The sequence below is a fragment of the Chiloscyllium plagiosum genome, chromosome 21, assembly GCF_004010195.1.
Source record: "Chiloscyllium plagiosum isolate BGI_BamShark_2017 chromosome 21, ASM401019v2, whole genome shotgun sequence".
Lineage (NCBI taxonomy): Eukaryota > Metazoa > Chordata > Chondrichthyes > Orectolobiformes > Hemiscylliidae > Chiloscyllium > Chiloscyllium plagiosum.
Window position 1 is genome coordinate 20312769 of NC_057730.1, and position 20403 is coordinate 20333171.

At 42.2% G+C, this 20403-nt stretch overlaps 1 protein-coding gene across 1 annotated transcript in view; it reads right to left on the reverse strand.

Moving 5' to 3' along the window:
- Positions 1 to 337: 337 nt before the first annotated feature.
- Positions 338 to 20403, reverse strand: part of vwa3a (von Willebrand factor A domain containing 3A) — a 44813-nt gene continuing 24747 nt past the window's right edge. Inside the window, exons 17-30 of the mRNA XM_043711067.1 lie at positions 18614 to 18809; positions 17081 to 17151; positions 16375 to 16533; positions 15393 to 15483; positions 14490 to 14600; positions 13910 to 14007; positions 12394 to 12546; positions 10585 to 10693; positions 9610 to 9754; positions 8118 to 8262; positions 6095 to 6246; positions 3289 to 3415; positions 1644 to 1741; positions 338 to 1229 (exon numbers count right to left, since the gene is read on the reverse strand). Coding sequence (XP_043567002.1) covers positions 1163 to 1229; positions 1644 to 1741; positions 3289 to 3415; positions 6095 to 6246; positions 8118 to 8262; positions 9610 to 9754; positions 10585 to 10693; positions 12394 to 12546; positions 13910 to 14007; positions 14490 to 14600; positions 15393 to 15483; positions 16375 to 16533; positions 17081 to 17151; positions 18614 to 18809 — 1722 coding nt within the window. The 3' untranslated portion in view covers positions 338 to 1162. The remainder of the gene's footprint in view (positions 1230 to 1643; positions 1742 to 3288; positions 3416 to 6094; positions 6247 to 8117; positions 8263 to 9609; positions 9755 to 10584; positions 10694 to 12393; positions 12547 to 13909; positions 14008 to 14489; positions 14601 to 15392; positions 15484 to 16374; positions 16534 to 17080; positions 17152 to 18613; positions 18810 to 20403) is intronic.

Consider the following 20403-nt stretch of genomic DNA (forward strand, 5'->3'; position numbering starts at 1 on the left):
ACCCAGGGCCCTGGTGCTGTGAGGCAGCAGTGCTAACCACTGAGCCACCACACCACTCTCTACCTCTCTCTTCTTTCAATAATGCTACCACTGCCTGCTGATTCTTTCCCTGTGGACCCTCTAACTCTCTCCCTGTGGATCCTTCCACCCTATCAGCTTCATCCTGCACTAAAATTTCCTCCTTTCTGGTCATACATTTTGCTTTTTGCCAACTGCTTCACCAACCACCCCTTTTTACCTTCTGCTCTGATATTCAAGTGAATGTGAGGTACACCAAAGAATTTGGAATGTGGTTATTGAACAAAACAGAGGCACAAATCTTTTATTCACTCTGAATTCATGTTGTGCATTTTAATCTTTCATACAATTTACAAAAGTTACAAATCATTTATTGAGGTATCAATGAACACAAGGTATCTATAAAACTCAAGTATAAACTATTCACATAATTCGTCAAAATTATAGTCACTACGAAATAAAATATTTTCAAAGACAACATGGAATCACAAAAAGTGGAGCTGGAAGCTTACTGAGTGAATCTTACAGATATACCTGTTTCCTGGCATTGCCTTGTGATGTTACTTCCATGTCACAGTAGATGTGAGGTTCATTTAAGAAAGAATCATATTTGAGAGATATTGATGCACAGTGATTGTTGTTACAGAGCCAAGGCTTTTCACACTGTGAGATCCTACATTAGGTTATCAGCGATCTGATTAGCTAGTGTTGGTTGAAGGAAGAAAGCTGCTAGAGCACTGGGAAATTTCTCCCGGTTTTCTTTGAATTATACTCAGGAATCCTTTGATGTTAACAAGCAGACAGGGCTTCAGTTTAAGGGCTTATCTAAATACCCATATCATCGACAGTGCAGTGCTGTCTTAGTATCAGAAAGAGGATGCACCTGCAATTGAGTGAGAATGAAATAAATGTTGGTTTTGGAGGGGGTACACAGCAGAAACACCAAAATGGTACCAGCTATCCAGGGCTTAAATGATAGGAGAGGTTACATAGCTGGTTTGTATTTAGATGGTTGATGGGGTGATCTAATCAAAGTACTTAATGTGACAAAGAGATTTGATAGGTTACATAGAGAAACTACTTTGTTTAGTGAAGGAACTTAGAAGACACTGATTTCAATTCATTCTGTTTTCCTGTCACCTGCTCACGCTGGGCTTTCAGTTCCAGTATCTGTCCGATCTGGTTTCTTTTGCTTTTCCAAAAGTAAGTGTCTGTTGAAAATGAGAAGAGAATTACACCAACTACAGCTCACTATAACATGTTACACAGAGCATGTCCATCAATAGCATTACCACCATGTTAATCAGGCCTACCCATATTTGCATTGTTCTTATCTTTATTCCCATTTTAAAAGGGGTTGCCTGTAAAATGCACTGATCAAAGTACTTAATGTGACAAAGAGATTTGATAGGTTACATAGAGAAACTACTTTGTTTAGTGAAGGAACTTAGAAGACACCGATTTCAATTCATTCTGTTTTCCTGTCACCTACTCACGCTGGGCTTTCAGTTCCAGTGTCTGTCCGATCTGGTTTCTTTTGCTTTTCCAAAAGTAAGTGTCTGTTGAAAATGAGTTAATCACAAACTGCATGGAAGATAATTGGTGTCAGAATCAGGGGCACTAACCTGAAGGATTTAGCCTGCGTTAGGAATCGTCTCGCTTTATTTATTTCTCTGGAAAGCCTCTTTAAATCATCACCCTCAAATGCAGGTAGATTAGGATTCTGCAACCAGAAAATGTAGTTTTTAAAACAAGACATTCACTTGAGATCTCTGGTGGTGATACTCACCTTGAATCTGACAACAGGTTACTTTCCAAATGATAAGATCAAAGGAGCAGAAGTTAGGCCATTCGGCCCATCAAGTCTGCTCCGCCATTCGATCATGGCTGATAGGTTTTTCAACCCCATTTTCCCACTTTCTCCCTGTAACCTTTGATCTCTTTGGCAATCAAGAACTTATCTATTTCTATGTTAAATATATTCAATGACCTGGCCTCCACAGCCCTGTGTGGCAATGAATTCCACATATTCACCACTCTCTGGCTAAAAATATTTCTTCTTATCTCCATTCTGAAGGTCTTCCCTTTACTCTGAGGCTGTGCTCTCGGGTCCTCGTCTCTTCTGCCAATGGAAACATCTTCCCAACGTCCACTCTGTCCAGGCCGTTGAGTATTCTGGAAGTTTTCTGAACATCACACCAAGTACATTGTGACACGCTGCAAGGGTGCATCCATTTCTAAAGTATTGCTACAATAAATATTGTAAATAAGGATAGATGTATTGGCACAAGTCCCAGGCAGAATGGAGATGATTGACAGGGAAATGATCCAATGATGCCTGGAGGTTACATTGCTGGGATTGATTTTACGGACAACAATGACGACTCACCCCTCACGGTGTTACACTGAAGAAATAACCCTTAACTGGAAGGAAGTGGAATGAGTGGAGAGTGTCAAGCTCCAGGGAGTGGTCATCTACAACAAGCTTCCTTGGACTGTTCAGGTGGATGCACTGGTTACAAAGGCCCAGCAACATTTCTTCTTCCTCAGGCAGCTTGAGGAAATTTGGCATGACAGCGAATACCCTTGCCAACTTTTATAGGTGCGCCATCGAGAGCATTCTGTCTGGATGTATCACTTCCTGGTATGGCAACGGTACCATTCAAGATTGGAGATGGTGACAGAGAGTGGTGAACTCAGCCTGGATAATCACAAAGGCCAACCTCCCATCTATAGAATCCATCTACCAGACCCACTGTCAAGGAAAGGCCGCTGGCATTCTTAAAGATCCATCCCACCCTGGCAATGTTTTTCTACAACCTCTACCATCAGGGAGAAGGTACAGAAACCTGAACATAAGCACCAGCTGGGTTCGTAACAGTTTCTACCCTACTGTTGTTAGAATACTGAATGGACTCACAAACTCTTAACATTTGTATGTACCCGTGTTTTTGTTTTTGCTGCTGTTTACCTATTATGTACTTAACTACGCTACTTAACTATGTGATCTGCTCGCAAAACAAAGCTTTTCACTGTGCCTTGGTACACATGACAATAAATTCAATCCAATTCAATTCATTTCTTAATTCTGATCGGTGTAGATTGCAAAGACTTTGTTTGCCGCATGGCGAGACTCTGCTAAAAGTGCAGCATTGCCCCAGCTCATTTGCTGACATTACTGCAGTCAGCACTCAGTGTGCATGAATAATCATTGATAAATGTGGAAATTAGATTACAGCAAATAAATTAAAAGAAATGTCAGTGACATACGTCTTCATCTGAAAACCCTCCTGCAAGCATTTTGTGCGCTGCCAGCTGTCCATCAACAGCTCCATGGCAACGGTGGAAACGGCCTCCAGTCTGTGCTGCTAACTTCTTGAGGAACTCATTCGCTGTGCTGTCAACAAGGGAACCAGAAAATAATTGTCAAAGACAGAAAATTCTTCTCAAAATTAATACAGACTCAGAAGTAGCAGGAAGCGATTGGAAGGCAGTTTTCCTCAACAGTTTTTCACTGATCTACAGTAAATGTTCAGCCAATAAGAATGGATTTATCTTGCTTCCTGTTAAAGGGAACATGAAAGCATGGTGGTGATATCACTGGACTAGCAATTCTGGCTAATGCTCTGGGAACATGGGTTCCACATCAGCTGGTGCAATTTAAATTCGCATAACAAATCTGGAGTTGTAAAGAAATTATAAAGTAATAGATACCATGAAAACTATCACTGATTGTTGGGAAAAGAATCTCGTTTGATCTTTTGGGGAAGGAAACCTTACCCAGTTTGGCCCCCATTACACTCCAGATCCACAGAAATGTGGTTGACTTTGCAAGGTACAGAAAAAAAAAGTACTTGGTAATTAACAAGAAGAATCTCTTATCTTAACAAAATGCAATTCATTGCATGATAGCAATCAGTGACAAGTTACACAATTAAATGTATATTGTTACAAAGGCTAGGAGGTGACCTGAGGTAACAAATCTGGCGCCTTCAAGATCCTAAGATATTCCATTTTGCTTTACCCAAGGCCTTTTGACACCTTAATACTTTCAGAACAATTAGTTTACTCAGTGTGCATAACCTCAAGATGTTTTTAATATTCTAATGTCAATTTTACGGTTTATTGTTTATACTGCTTTATTTATGGAGCCGTTATCTAATCTCTCAGTTTGTTTCGGAAGAGCAGCGCATTCAATTATATATAAAACTAAACCTTGCAGAGATTTAATAGAGGAGAAAGTGAGGACTGCAGATGCTGGAGATCAGAGTTGAAGAGTGTGATGCTGGAAAAGCACAGCCGGTCAGGCAGCATCTGAGGAGCAGGAGAATCGACATTTTGGGCATAAACCTCATTCCTGTTGAAGGACTTATGCCCGAAACATCGATTCTCCTGCACCTCAAATGTTGCCTGACCGACAGAGATTTAATAGAGGCAATTTGTCAAATTAAAGTGCACCTTTTTGCTTCTGCAGCTCAATAGCTCCAGTAACCCAGTGTGGGATTTGGAGAGGTGTGGGGTCCGATAGGTAGAGTGGGGAATCAGTCAGGTATTTGAATGGAGGATAGAAAATCAGACAGGATGGGGATGGACAGTGGGGGAGTTTACAAACAACCCAAAAGGATGTTTGTTTGAAATGGGGATAGCCACAGAGCAAAGAAGTTCAAGACTTTGCATGGATACATGCTGTAATGACAGCTGAGGGAGGACAATAATCACTCAGATGAGAGCTGCCACCCAACGCACCAGTTTACAAACCCGTCAAACCCAATGAAATTAAACCAATAAAATGAGTTTCAACAAAAAAATCTAGAAAGGTGACCACAAAACGTGCTAAGGCAACACAATCATCAGAGCAGAGACTCGACCACAACTATGGGGAATGCCTACTGTCTAGAAATTGCGAATGGGCTGTTTACTAACTGTACTAAATATATGGGTAAAAGCTCAGGTTAGTCCCCACACTCAGCAGTATAAAGCCAGGACAAGGTGCTTTTATAAATCTAACACTGTATGGTACAGCACAGCTGCAAGTGGGCACCTTATTGGGTTGGGATATCTGGTTGGCATGGACGGGTTGGACCAAAGGGTCTGTTTCTGTACTGTAATCTCTATGACTCTATTCTCTATGTTTGGGAAGATGGAAAGGTCTTTCACTACAGTAAAGGCTAAGATAAGAATTAGGAGAACTGGTGGAGTCAGATCTGAATCAGGTCAAAATCTGAAATTGAAGTTTGCTTTTACAGTTATCTTGACACCCCAGTAAACTTTCCTTAACTGTCTATTTCAATAATCATGTGCAAGTTGGATATTTACCTGTAAAGAAAACATTCACAGGACAATGGGGAAAGAGGAACTAATTTAATAGCTCATTCAAAGAGTTAGAAAAAACATGTAGAATCATAGAATCCCTACACTGTAGAAACAGGCCATTTGGTCCATCAAGTTCACACCGACCCTCCGAAAAACATCTCACCCAGAACCATCCCCACTACCCTATCCCTGTAAATTCCCCATGACCAATCCACCTAACCTACACATCTTTGGACTAAAGAAGTCAACTAACTTTTATCTATGCTCTATGATAAGACCACCACATTTTAAATATCACTTAGAGAGTCTTTACAAACACATAGAGATGTACAGCACAGAAACAGACTGTTTAGTCCAACTCGTCCATGCCGACCGGTCATCCTAGCCCAATCTAGTCCCATTTGTCATCACTTGGCCCTTATCCCTCTAAACCCTTCCTATTCATATACCCATCCAGATGCCCTTTAAATGTTGTAATTGTACCAGCCTTCACCACTTCCTCTGGCAGCTCATTCCCTACATGCAACACCCTCTGAGTGAAAAAGTTGACCCTTAGGTCCCTTTTAAATTTTTCCCCTCTCACCCTAAATTTATGCCCTCTAGTTCTGGACTCCCCCACCCCAGAGAAAAGACCTTGTCTATTTATCCATGCCCCTTATGATTTTATAAACCTCCATCAAGGTTCAGGCAATACCATTCCACAGCAGAGCATAGGGTCACATCTCAGGGAAACACATGGTAGTCAGTCAATTCAGAGACTTACCTGTCCATACAATTGAAGGAAATGGTGTGAATTTTGACACCTCGGCCCTTGTTCATTTGTTGAGTTTCCTTCAAGATGAGACTACAACTGGTGTCTGGCTTTCCGTCAGTCAGCAGGTATATCCCTTGCACATCCAGAAACTGAAAGGCCCTCTACAGAATAATAAAGAACTTTGAGAAATATTTTGTAGAAATGCTTGTAGTAATGATAGGCAGGATCAGCACAAGGAAAGCAGGCGCACTTCCTACCAAGAGGTTGTTAAAAGATCAGCCTCCAAAGCAATGACATAGGGGATGACTGCATTTAGGCATAAGGTGAATGAAACCTTCATCCATGCTCTAGTTTTACAGCCAGTTTCAACAGTTCAAACATGCTCGTGGCTGGCCTACTACTCTCTGCTGCCCCCATCCTAACTCTGGGCGGCACAGTGGCCCATTGGCTAGCATTGCTGCCTCACAGCGCCAGGGACCCAGGTTCCATTCCAGCCTCGGGCGACTGTCTGTGTGGAGTTTGCACATTCTCCCTGTGTCTGCGTGGGTTTGCTCCGGTTTCCTCCCACAGTCCAAAGATGTGCAGGTTTTGGTGGATTGATCATGCTAAATTTCCTGTAGTGTTAGGCGCTTTAGTCAGGGGTAAATGAGTCTGGGTGGGTTACTCTTCGGAGGGTTGGGCCGAAGGACCTGTTTCCACACTGTAGGGAATGCAATCTAATCTAAACAAAAATCCCTTCTGCCCTGTGCTTACTGACATGTTACACTGGCTTCTGATCTTTTAACAGGTCAGTTTTAAAATTCTCATTCCATTTTTCAAATCCCACCACGGCCTTGCTCTGATAGCTCTGAATCTTCTCTATCACTCTGCCCTCTGAGTGTATCTCTGTTTGTTTCTATAACTCTGACACTTCCTGGGTTTTCATTACTCCAACATTGGTGATTGTAATTCCAGCTGCCAGGATCTCAGTTCCCCTCAACTAACCTGCTCACTTCTCTCCCCACCTCAAAACAGATATCTAACAAAGCTTCTGGTCAGAAGTCCTAATATTGCTTTATCTGCTTTGGCGGCAAAGTTAGTTTAACAAGTCCTGTGAAGAAACCTGGGGTGTTTAACTATTTCAATGGCGCAATGTGAATAAAACTAGCTGTTGTTTTTGCAATTCGGTTAAGAAAGAGAAATCTAAACAACAAAACCAAGGATTATGTCATCAAGGTTTCAGTGTTGATCATGCACCTTTGACATTTCCATTTTCAGGTTGTAAAGGGAGAACACATTGGGATTAGTCAAGTCCAGGTGACCAGCTGGCTCCTGTGCCAGCTAAAGCTCAGATTGTGAAAGGCCTTAAAGATACTGCCTACATATTGGTATCACTATCCTTGCAATGCTGCCAACCCAAGTGTAAAACCTCACAAACATCCCAGTTACAAAGACATAAGAACAGAGGAGACAATGGGGTGTATGGAAAACCAACAGTTCCATCAAACCTGCCAGAGCAGGATTAAAAAATGCTGTGACACACTCTTGTACAGCCCTCACCAGAATCCCCCTCCCCCAGTAACCACCCACCACCCCCACCTGTTCACCACTACAGGTTACCGTTCAGGCAAAAACAGACGGGAAATGTAAACTTGATACGGAAAAACATCTGGAAAACCTCTTTCGCTCCTTGCCATATGAAGCGATCTCAGCCCCAGTGGCAGACAGTCAGAGTCCAGCACACCAGCTGGTCACACAGGCACACTCATCTCTGGGAACAGAGCAATCTCCTAATTCCCAATCCATTCTTATTCTGACCTGGTTTAATCCCATGCCTCACAGTCATCCTCGATCTGTTAAACTAGAATCATCTCTTTTAATCAGCTGGTTAATTATATGACAAACCTCTACATCTACACTGCTGCAAACTAAATAGACTCAGCAAACATTCAAACATAATCTTTGCACTTCAAAATTGGCATCAACAGCCCCAACATATGTGGGCTTTGTGATGGAAAGGGCTAAACCAAACCTTTGTAAAAGGAAGGCTGACCTGTAAGGCCTCCAGGGTGCAAGTGTTTCCATGGGCAATGGTTCCTGAGGCCCACTGAACAGCGTCATGACATGTCTCATCAGTAGCCTCCACCAGAGATTCCTGCCAAGTGTCGACCCGCTCAGCAAAACACAGCAGGTTAAAGCTGCGACAAAAACACAATGGAATTATAGTGACAAGGCCAGTGAATTGCAAATTCTGCTTCTCTCTCTCCACATGTTACCAGTAATTTTATATCTTTTTATTCCAATGTTGGGCAGTTCGGTGCTCTATAATACAACGTGTGGGAGGACAAGCTGGGAAGGGTGTTAAAAAAAAACGGGATCCACAGGCTTATAAAGGGAAGTGATAAGTACAATAGGAAGAAAGTCATGGAAACCTTTATCAAACAACAGCTTGTGTTCAATTCTGAGCACTGCATTTTTGGACAGTCTTGAAGACTATGCAGAGGAGACCTACTGGAGTGAGGGTACCAAGGGTGAGGGAGTTCATAACATGGAGAAGCTGGGAATGTCCTCATCAGGCTGGGAAGATTAAGGGGCAGTTTCATCGTGGTATTCCTAATGAGGGATTTTGTATGAATAATTAAGGACAAATTGTTTCCAGTGGCATAAAGTTTGACAACCAAATAATGCAGATCTCAGAAACATGGCAAATGAACTAGAGACAATGAGGAAAATATATTTTGCAGGGAATTATTGTGATTTGGGATATTCTGCCTTAAAGGGCAGTGGAAGCAAATTCAACAGTAACTTTCAAAAGGGAATTTGACAAATTTTCAAAGTGGAACATTCGCAGAAGAAAGAGTAGAGGAGTGAGATTAATTGGATGCATCTATGAAAGAGCCAACACTAGCATAGTGGGCCAAATGGTCACCCTGTGTGCTGCAAGGTTCTATGACTCCACGTGTTCAATTTGTCACAGGGAAAAGTATCAAAGTTGGTTGAATACTCAGTTAAAACAAAGAAATGTCGATGCTGAAAGTGTGAAACAAATACTAACAGAGCTAGAAAAACTGAGTACGTCTGGCAACATGTATAACGAGATAAATAGATGTAATATTTCATGTTCAGTTACCTGTCAGTATAGGCTCTGAGGAAGGGTCACTAAATTTGAAATACTCTATTTTTCTCTGCACAGATGCTGCCAGACCTGTTGAGTTTCTCCACAGCACTTTCTGTCTTTGTTGGGTTGAATATTTGTTCTCCAATGTGGTCTTAGTCAATATGCGAGAATTCACCACATTCAAGACCTAACCCACAGGAATAACTTAATTTTCCTCCCAACCCCAAAATATATTCTGCAGAAAAATCGCCAAAAATGGCAAAGTAAGAGAAATATTGAGGGAGTTAAAAAGCACCAAATTGAAGTACCTATGCTTGTGAATCATCAGTAGAAACCAGGCCTCTCAGTGCATTATCCTTCAGCAACAAATACAAGTGATAAAGGAATCACTTTATCCCACTATAGCTTCCTTTCCACTCCAGCTTACCTGTGGCTGTCCTTGCTGAGCTGTTCCCAGATCAGTGAAGTGAGCTCCTTTTTCAGGGCTGACAGGTAAGGGCTGGTGGAGCCCGAGGTATCCAGCAAAATACAGACTCTCTTCTCCAAGATTGTTCCAAACAGACATCTGCTTCCTACATCAGGATATTTAAAGATGAAACATCAACACAGATAGACAATCACAGAGCAGAATATCCACAGGACTGCAATGTTACACAAACACAGGAAGCTGGTCTAGCAGCATCTGTGGAGAACAAAACAGTTAATGTTTTGAGTCCAGTATGACCTGTCTTTAACACTCTACTACTCTGAAGAAGTCATGCTAGATTTGACACATTAACTCTGTTTCTCTCCACAGATGCTGCTAAATCTGCTGAGTTTCTCCAGCATTCATTGTTTTACTTTCAGATCTCCAGCATCGGCAGCGTTTTGTTTTTATATGAAATCAGTTTCCTACTCTTGGCCAAAACCACTCCATGTAATAATCACAGAAATGCTTTCAGTTGGAACCCATTACCCAGCAATCACTGACACACAGTGGCCTCAAATTTAAAGATATTGTAAGTGTGTTTAAAGCACCCCTGCACACTGTTCCTGACATCTCCTACTTGAACCCTGAAATCCTCTGAGACCTCAATGTTCATCCAATTTTGGTGGCTTGCGCACATCTCCCTCCTTTTGCCCTACCATTGGCGATGGTACCTTCAGTTACCATGACTATAAGCTCAGGACCTCCCTCTCTATAGCGCTCCAGCTTGCAAATCTGTTAAACTTCCTTGGGGTGTCACTTATCTCAAGATCTCATTTGGCTCCACATCAAATTATGTTTGACTGATGCTGACAATGTTTTCCTAACTTAAAGATGATTAAAAAGATGCAAGTTGTTGTTGCTTTCATGTGACCGTATCCTTACAGTCTCGGAGTGTGAGGGGGGAAAGGACTGAATTTAACTTACAATCCCCACCTGATAGCAGCCACTGTAATCGCTGCAGATATCGACTCAGAGTCCGTTCGATTTGTTCAATGTATTCTTCCAGCTCATGAAGCTGTAAGTGTAGATGCTTCATCACACCCTAGAACAGAAACCATGATACCAGTGACTCAACCATCAAACATTAAATCCTAATCAATCTGTGTTCCTGATCACATTGAAGCATTTCAAAGTTTCTTTACATCCAGTCATTTCTTGTGTCAGGCATGTCTTCTTGTGAAGACAACCCATAATCAGCAATGAGAGAAATGCACCAGCTGAGGGACACATGCTAGCCAAGAAGAACAAGAGAACCTCCTGCTCTTTTTTTCAGTGGTCAAGGGGCCAAGCTGGTCAGATGGAATTAATTTACAATTAGACAGGATCTGATGTTAATTTACAATTAGTCAGGATCTGATGTTAATGTACAATTAGACAGGATCTGATGTTAATGTATAATTAGTCAGGATTTGATGTTAATTTACAATTTGACAGGATCTAATGTTACTGTACAATTAGACAGAATCTGATTAGCATGAGGGGCTAAATGGCCTCCTCTTCTTTCTATATTTCTAACTTCTTCTATTATAATTCCCTGTTACGACAAATACAATCAGTTTAGACAGTATTTCAGTATATCTTCAATATAAAGATATACATGAATAAAAATATAGTTACAGGTCCACCCTTCCATTGTAATGTGGCATCTTTACCATCAGTGTTATGGTAGGAGGGTGTTCACAGTTAACATCTCACACAAAGTGCGGGGCAATGCTGCACTCCTGTCACGCACTAAAATGTTCGCCCAAAGTTTCTGGGATTTAACCCACAACATTCTCATTCAGAACTAAGCCAAACATCACTGGCATAAGTTGGAGAACTTAAAAGAACATATAAACTCCTTCAGGAATTTCCAATTACTTTTAACATTTGGAACGTGTAATCTTGGGAAATGTTGATGAATTATTCTTTTTCCATTTAGTTTTCCTGTATAAAATCAAGACACTTACCCTCATGTAAGACCAGGGCACTTTCCCTTGTGTAAGACCAGGACACTTAGTAAGACCAGGGCATTCTCCCTAGTGTAAGACCTCACTAGTGGTATCAACTACCCTTTAGTCCCCTGTTCAAAAGGGCATATGACATGTTGACCGCAAGTGCTGATTGGAAATTCTGTCATTGAGATAACATCTTCCACATCCTCAGGATGTTAAAAGCACTTTATAGCCAATCAAATGTCATCACTGTTGTAATGTAGAAAATATAAGACCATAATATGTAGGAGCAGAAGTAGTCCAGACAGACCATTCGATGACATCATGGCTGAGCTGATAATCCTCATCTATGGTCAACCTCCAAATGGAAACATCCAACAAAGAAATGTGAAAATGACACAATATTCACCCTTGAGTGTTGGTTGAAAGATAAATGTTGTTCCCAGGATATAGTATGAAATGCTTGGAAAAATGCAGTGGAATCATTCATGTCCAACTGAGAGGGAAGTTGCTGTGTTGATATAAGAAGGCAGCCCCAGTATTGCAGCGCTCCTTCAGTATTGGACTGGGAGCGCCAGCCAGGATCAAGTGCTCAAGTGGAACTTGAACATAACCTCCTTACTCAAATGTAAAAGTGCTAGCCACTGAGTCACGGTTGACAATGAACTACTATGATTGTTGCTGTGATTTTCCTCCAGGTCATAGACTGAACTGCACATGACAACACCAAAATAAGATAGCAATGATTTATATTATGACAATTGACTGAAAGAAGACAGGCTGATTCAGCCTTTTGGCTGGAACATACATTGATTTCCACACTGGGGAAGGTTGCACAATACTTTGCGGAGACTCTTTTGCGTATGCTCCTCACAAGTTGCTTCGTGTGCACGCAGTCCAGGCCCGAGACGAGTTTGTGCAGATCCAATCCCAGCTTCTTAATACCGAACTTCTGCAACCACTTTAAATAAATAGAGCAATAAGTCTATGAGAACAATGTTTCGGAGAGAATTATTGCTCAAAACTCCCCTTCCCTACTTCCTTCTCCTGAAACTACAAAACACTAGAGCCACTGTCAGGATTTTTAAAAAATCGTTACTGGTCGGGACATTGTGTCAGCGAAAGGAACAAAGGTATCAAAACATGTGAGGCTGTCGAAATAAAATCAGATACCACAGAGAAAGTGCTTGTTTATGAAGAAGGGCATTCTTTAACCAGTGAATGACCTCCCCCCATACATTTCTAACTTTTAACCAGGATACAGTTCCACAACCAGTGGCAATCCTTCCAATGAAGAGCCAAATTTGGGGAATCAGAGGGTTAGTTGGCTGTTTGAGAACCTCAATATCTGTTCTCATCCCATCTCCTTAAAAGGGGGGAGGGAGATGTCTGAGCAGCAAGACAATGCACAGGAATCAGGATGAAGAAAATTTAGATTTGATCAAATAATCAAATTCAACCTGTCAGGTCAAGCCTGAAAATCTGACATTATTGTTGTGGTGACTGAGCACTCGGACAGGGTTGGACAGGAAGCTCCTGCACTGGAGAGTGGGGCTTTTCTCTGGCTGCTTCCAGGGGTTGGGGGTGGTGATCTTGGATAGACTTAGTCTGTAGCTCTGTTGTAAAATGGGCTTTGTGAGTTTGCTGATTGCATTTATGAATAGCAGCTTGAGAATCTGAATTCAGCTTAAAAATGAAACCTGGAATTAAAAGAGCTAGTCTCAGAGAGAGAACAAAAATCAGCAGGTTGGTACAGAAATCTAACGGGTTCATTGAGGTTCATTGAGGAAGGAGAGCTGCCACCCTTACATGGTCTGGTCCTGTACATAATTCCAGTTCTACACCATCACATAACAACTCTTTGAAGTGACTGAGCATTCAACAGCATTAAAAACGAAAAACAGAAGCTGTTGGAAAAACTCAGCGAGTATCTGGCAGCAGCTGTGAGAGAAATCAGAGTTAACGTTTCGAGTCCAGTGACCCTTTTTCAGAACCCTGGTCCTGAACAGGTTCTGAGGAAGGTTCACTGGTCTCAAAATGTTAACTCTGATTTCTCTCCACAGATGCTGCCAGGCCTGCTGAGAATTTGTAGCAATTTCTGTTTTTGTTTCTAATTTCCAGCCTCCATAATTCTTTCAGTTTATTGTTTAGTCCTCAATAACGTTAACGTTGGAGAAGAAGGCCTTCTGTGTGATAAAGGCCAAGCTTGCTAAAGATGCAAACATCCTAAAAATTAATCTCTAAAAAAAAATGTGATAAAAAAGCTGCACATCTGAGAAACTCTGCATGCCAAATCCCAGATCTGTGGGACAAATACAGCATACCACTGAAGTTGAACAAATCTCCTCTTCTTTTGGCAAGTATACAAAGGGAATGGTCTTCCTCATATTCTTCATCTTCGGATATTTCTGATAGACTGCGCCTTCCAACAGCAATAGAAACAACTCTCAGTACCCAAAACTTAGTGTACAAACTAAAGAATTATCTTCAGCATTAATCAGTCACAAAATAATAAATACATAGCACCTTCAAGATGCAGATTTATGGAGCATTTTAAAGCAGAATTGTGCAGGAATATGGGAATGAAAGAGGGTGGAGTGAGACTGCATAGCTCTTTCAAAGAAACAGTGCAGACACAATGAGCTGAATGGTCTCTCTTTGTGCTGTGAGTCTTTATTGAATTTCTACACTATCTCAGCAGCACACACAGCTTCTGTGCCCCTGGGAGACTAACCCGCTTGGAGTCTAACTCCGAGACAGCCACCACATCAGCAATCTGAAGTGGGGCTTGAGTTTTTTTGATCCAGAAATGACATTTGAGTCACTGAGACACGATTATTTTGGAGCTGGAATCAGGTCTGTTCTGCACCACACAGGCTTGACAATGCACAATGGTGAACTCACCGACCTTATTCCTGTCCTCTGTGTAAAACATCAACTTTGAAACCTTTGCTGTTTTGTGCGGCTTAGTGCGATTTTCCACAGAGGAGTGAATCCACTTCTTATTGGGACGAGCTGGAACAAACATTTTACAAATATTATTAATGCATGCTTGTTTTCCCTTCTCAATCTGAGAAGGTCTTGAATAAATTCAGAGAAGATGGTTGTCTAGTTGTAACATCATTGGATGAGTAATCCAGACGCCTAGGCTAATGCACCATAGTAGCTTAGTTAACTTCAATTAGTAAAATCTGGAATATAAAGTTGGAGAGCATGACAATTATCACTGATTATAGTAAAAACCCATTCAGAGAAGGAAAACTGCCTTCCATACAATGTGTGTGATTCTAACTAACCTCTGAATGGTCGGGTAAACCAAGGGCAATTAGGGATGGGCAAAAAGTGCTGACTTCACCAGCAACATCTTCAACTCAAGAATGATTACAGGTAAAATGGATGACAAAGATTATCCGCAAATGAAAAACAGATTCAGGCAGAAACAAAATGTCCCCAGCATCAGTGACAGAGAGATCAGGAACGAGGAAATGAATCAAGGAACGTGGACAAGGAATCAGTGAGACAGGGAACAGGAAAAGGGGCAGGGGTTTCTGATGAGAGTAACAAGGGTGTGAGGACATGGGGGCTCTGGAAACAATGGGGATAATTTCACTCTAACCCGATGGCTGAATGAGTGCAATTTAAGCCTTTTCGGCTTTTGTAGACTGTGAGATTCTCTTTACCTAACATGCCCGTGAGATAATCCTCCTGCCCTGGTGGGCCCTACATGTACCAAAATTCACCAACAGGTTTTCTCCTCACCCACAGGTTTGAATCATTACACAGCGGACGGCTTGTCCATTCACATACCTGGAGGGAGGGCAGCTTTCGCACTGTGTGGACACCAGGTCAGGGCTCTGACAGCTGAGCTGCTTTCTTCACCGCTTCCCCCTGTGGCTTGCTAATGGAATCACAGAAATCATAGGTTAACTCTCATCTTTCTTTCCTCAGTGGTTCATATTTTAATTGTCGAGATTTGTGCAGACACCAAGCAGATGGATGGAACTGTTTCACCAACTCTGAGGGGTTACTGGTCCAGTCAGAGGAACAGAGAGATGACCTCTTTGAGAATTACCTACATTATGCTGCAGGGATTTGAAGTATGTTCCAGCATTCCTCTCCCACATACTGAGTGACCCAGCAACCCCAACAAACCAGCTCACTCTGTCATATCACCTGGTATCACCTGGTTCCTTTGTTTGGTTCAAAAGAAATATAAAATGTATCTGAATTCTGCATAACCTGTTTTGAATAAAATTTGTACACAAGTTAGACACAAAATAAAACTCTCTCCACTCTGTACTGTCAAATATACTCAGGACAGGAATGACATGGGTTAGATACAGAATGAAGTGCTCTCTACTCTAATCCATCAAACATGCAAGGTAGGTACAGCACAGGGTTACGTACTGAGTAAAGTTCCTCTACTCCACATCATCAAACATATAGGACAGATACAGGGTCAGGTGCAATGTAAAGCTCCTTCTATAGTATACATCAAAGACACACAGGGCAGATACAGGGTCAGATAGTGTAAAGCTATCTCTACTCTGCATCAAAGACATTGAGGACAGATACAGGATCAGATACAGTGTAAAGCTCCTTCTATATTCTACCATCAAAGACACACGGGACAGATACTTCTTTCCCTGTCAGGTGATGTTATGGTTTCTGAGGTAATCCAGTGGTTAGCCCAGTTATGCTGGATGGAGTGATGTGAATGAGCACACAGCCCTTCTTACACTTCCTTTCTGAAATTCTGAGTCAGGTGTTATTTACGGAATGTCCTTACCTTTCGGGCCAGGCTCAGTGCCTTGGGTTTTGGAGTGAGCAGCTTGTGAGGGCAGTGATTCTCCCTTTTCACCAACATTTTTAAACCGTCCCCAGCATCTGACAGTGTTCCAGACTGCTTCATGGAGCGTTTCCTTAAAGATTCGACCAGCACGGCACACTGTACAAGGAGGCAAGTCACCCTTCAAACTCATTATACCAATGTCACCTGACAGTATGGGGATAACAACAACTCGCGTTTACATAGTGCCTTTAACATGATAAAATGCCCCAAGGTGCTTCATTGGAGGGCAATCAAACAACATCTTGGTACTGAGCTACGCAAGGAGATATTAACATCAGAAGGAAGCAGAGTCTTAAACAAAGTGATAGATGGAGAAGTTTAGGGAGCTTGGGGTCAAGGCAACTGAAAGTATAGCCACCCATGAGCACCAATCATAGGGTAAAGCAAAGAAGGAACATGGAAGAGACCAGGGCTGGAGGACTGCCGAGAGTTTGAAGGATTGTAGGCATGGAGGAGAATACACAGGTATAAATGTATATATGGCCATGATGGCATCATTTTAATCAAATCTACTAATTTAAACAGAAAATCATATAATCCAATATAGGGAGATGTTTCTCTCCCATGTGAATATTAACTGAGCAGGTATCAGGAATTTTAATCTAATATCAATGATTTAAATGGTTCACATTATTAAACACACCTTCTGTGAGTAGTTGGCAGCTTTCTCAATTTCAGCCAGTATAAGGTGAATGTCATCACTCTCTATAATACCTTAAACAAAATCCAGAAAATCAGACAATTTACACAATAATAGGAAAACATTCAGCCATTTAATGCAGTTGTCTCCCATCCTCTCCTGAAGGCACCAATTCTCGCTGGGTTATATTCTTGGGGCTTGGAGATAGTGAGGACTGCAGATGCTGCAAAGTCAAGAGTCAATGAAGTGTGCAGCTGGACTCTGTATTCTTGGGGCTCAATGTAGAGAGCAGGCTTTGAGTACTAGTATGAACACTGATCACCAGCCATCTATTTAATTCCACTGGGAATCATCACAGCTAAGTCTGAGCCCATTCTCATCTAATGTCAATAATCCATATCCTTACCTAGCAGCATTATCAAAACCAGAAACCCTGCCCTATTTCCCACCTACCTCACTCTTTCTCATAAAGAGGCCGTTAACCAATGGGCCCCTGCAACCACAGCTCCAACTGAGGATTAAATGGCTCAAGGTAGATTGGGATTCAAAACTAAGATCTGCTGGTGCCCCACAGCAAAGGTTCCACCCAATTTTCCATCAACACCAGTAGTACACCCACAATGAATGAGCTTACACATTAAACTGCATCTTCCACCTGTCTGTGCATCTCACTAATTACCATCAGGGGGAGCAGTCTCAGCATGCTTGAAGTAGGCCACTGAGACAATGATGAATCTAGGGCTAGATCACCAGTCTAGTAGGAACTAGTCTTTCAGTGACTGCGCAAAAGTCTGTGCACTCGATTACACTACATTTGTGGTTTCTGCAGTGGAACAAAACAGTCTGTACTTTCCTATGACAAAACAGAAATTGCTAGAGAAACTAGCAGGTCTGGCAGCATCTGTGAGAAGAAAGCAGAGTTAACCTTTTGGATCCAGTGGCTTTTCTGTCGCTAGACCCAAACTCCACTTTCTCTCTCCACAGATGCTGCCAGACCTGCTGAGTTTTTCCTGCACTTTCTGTTTTTGGTTCCGATTTCCAGCATCTGCAGCTCTTTTGTTGTATATCCTGTATTGTTTTGTCACTGTGAGTGATAACAGGGTCATAGAGTAGAATAGTAATTGATGTCACGTGGAGTACATTTTTGGATTAATAATCCACAGAATGAGTTTGAATCCTGCTGTTACACTTTGGGAATTTGAATTCTATTAGGAATACAAACCTAGGATTGGTGAAAGTAACCATAAATCCATCAGATTGCCAGAAAAATACAACTATTTCACTTTGGTTTTAGGGATGGAAATCTGCCATTAACCATAAATTCCTAACTGCCCTTTGAAGTGGCAGAATGCGGTTAAAAATGGGGCAATAGATCCGGGCTTTGTCAGTGATGCCCAGAGCCCAGGAATGAATGAGGAAATGGTCTGGTGTTGAATGGCCCTAGTTTAAAGCTCTGTCTCACTTGAGAAGTTGGGCTGAGTTATAGACAGCGGACTATGAGCTCCATACTGGCTGAAAATAGAGTTTCTCACTGACCTGTTTCCTGAAACCAGTGGAACCTCCCCCGACCTGAACGAGCCAGCTCCTGCAGTGCACACGCTGTCTCTCCTGGAGAGGCATAACGTGCAGGGACTGTCCCACTCAGTCCATCGTCACTGATACTGAAAAGGCAGACGTGAAGGTGCAGGTCACGACCTCCACAGATTTCAGCAACGTAAGAACAGATCCTGTCCTGAGGCATAACATGGGGAAACGCCAGCTTTAGAATGAGGCACTCACACCCAAGCAGCAAGAAACACACTGCCTAGAGGTAACAGAACAGTCACAGCACTGACTGCGGTGACATGTAACATACATTCACTCCATAGACTAATAGGCTACTTTACAACGGTAACCAAACCTCAAAACATCCATACCTTCAAAGTGAAGCACTTTGAGAAGTCTTGGGAGCTAACCATAAAATTGCAACACAAAAGTAAACTTGAAGTAAAAAAAGATTCAGACATCTGAATATTAGCTAGACAAGCAGGAAGCTGGAAGAACACACCAAGCTAGGTAGCATCAGGAGGTGGAGAAACCAGCGATTCAGGTATAACCCTTCTTCAGGCCTGGGGATGGGTGTAAAGGGGTCTGCAGATGAGGGGGGTGGCGGGAACAGGGTGGTGAAGTGGGGATAGGTGAAGACAGGTAGATAGTACAACCTGGTTGGTTGATAGGAGGAATGAATCTGCTAGGTGGCTGTAAGGAAGGGTCGATAAGAGGAATGGAAGGGAGGGGGAGGGGCTGGGAAAAAAGTCAGGGAATGGGAATAGAGGTTATTTGAAATTGGGGAACTCAATGTTGGGTCCTCCGGGCTGTAGGCTGTTTCGGCGGAAGATGAGGTGCTGTTCCTCCAATTTGCGGTTTGGTTCGCTGTGGCAATGGAGAAGGCCAAGGAAGGTCATGTCTGTATGTTAGCAGTACAGAAGATTATACATTCCACATCATTAAATTCAGTTCCAACCTATAAGAACCAGCACAACACTGATTTGTGAGCAATCATGGCGGGTAAGCTAATTTTAAAAAAGTCACAGGTCAAAATATCAAAAGATAAGCAAAACGTACCCATTTCATGTTGGTTCCAGTGTTATTCAGTAGAAATCACTGACTAGTTCCAGGTATTGCTGTGACAACACCATTTTAATCACAGGTATTAATTTCTGTTGAAAACCCCCCTCAGACAGACAGACAGATGCGCGTGTACACACACACACACACTCACACACTCCTCACAAGTGAATGTTTATTTAGCAAAAATCTAAAACACTTTAGCCCTCTGCCTTTTGCCTCGCTATTTTATCAACAAGCACAGACAGGTTAATTCACATGGGTACAGCGTGTGAACTTTATGATTGAGATTAAATTGGTGGTGTTGGTTGTTCAAGCATTAACAACTAATCAGAAATGCAAACTACCACAAACTGGATTCCCAATGAGCTCATGTATGTGGATCTCTGCTCTAACAGGGTCCATATAACACAGGGATCCCTACAGGCAGTTCCATGCTACTGAAAATGTGTTGCTGGAAAAGCGCAGCAGGTCAGGCAGCATCCAGGGAACAAGAGAATCGACATTTCGGGCGTAAGCCCTTCTTCAGGAATGAGGAAAGTTTGTCCAGCAGGCTAAGATAAAAGGTAGGGAGGAGGGACTTGGGGGAGGGGCGTCGGAAATGTGATAGGTGGAAAGAGGTCAAGGTGAGGGTGATAGGTCAGACGGGAGTGGGGGCGGAGAGGTCGGGAAGAAGATTGCAGGTTAGGAAGGCGGTGCTGAGTTCGATGGATTTGACT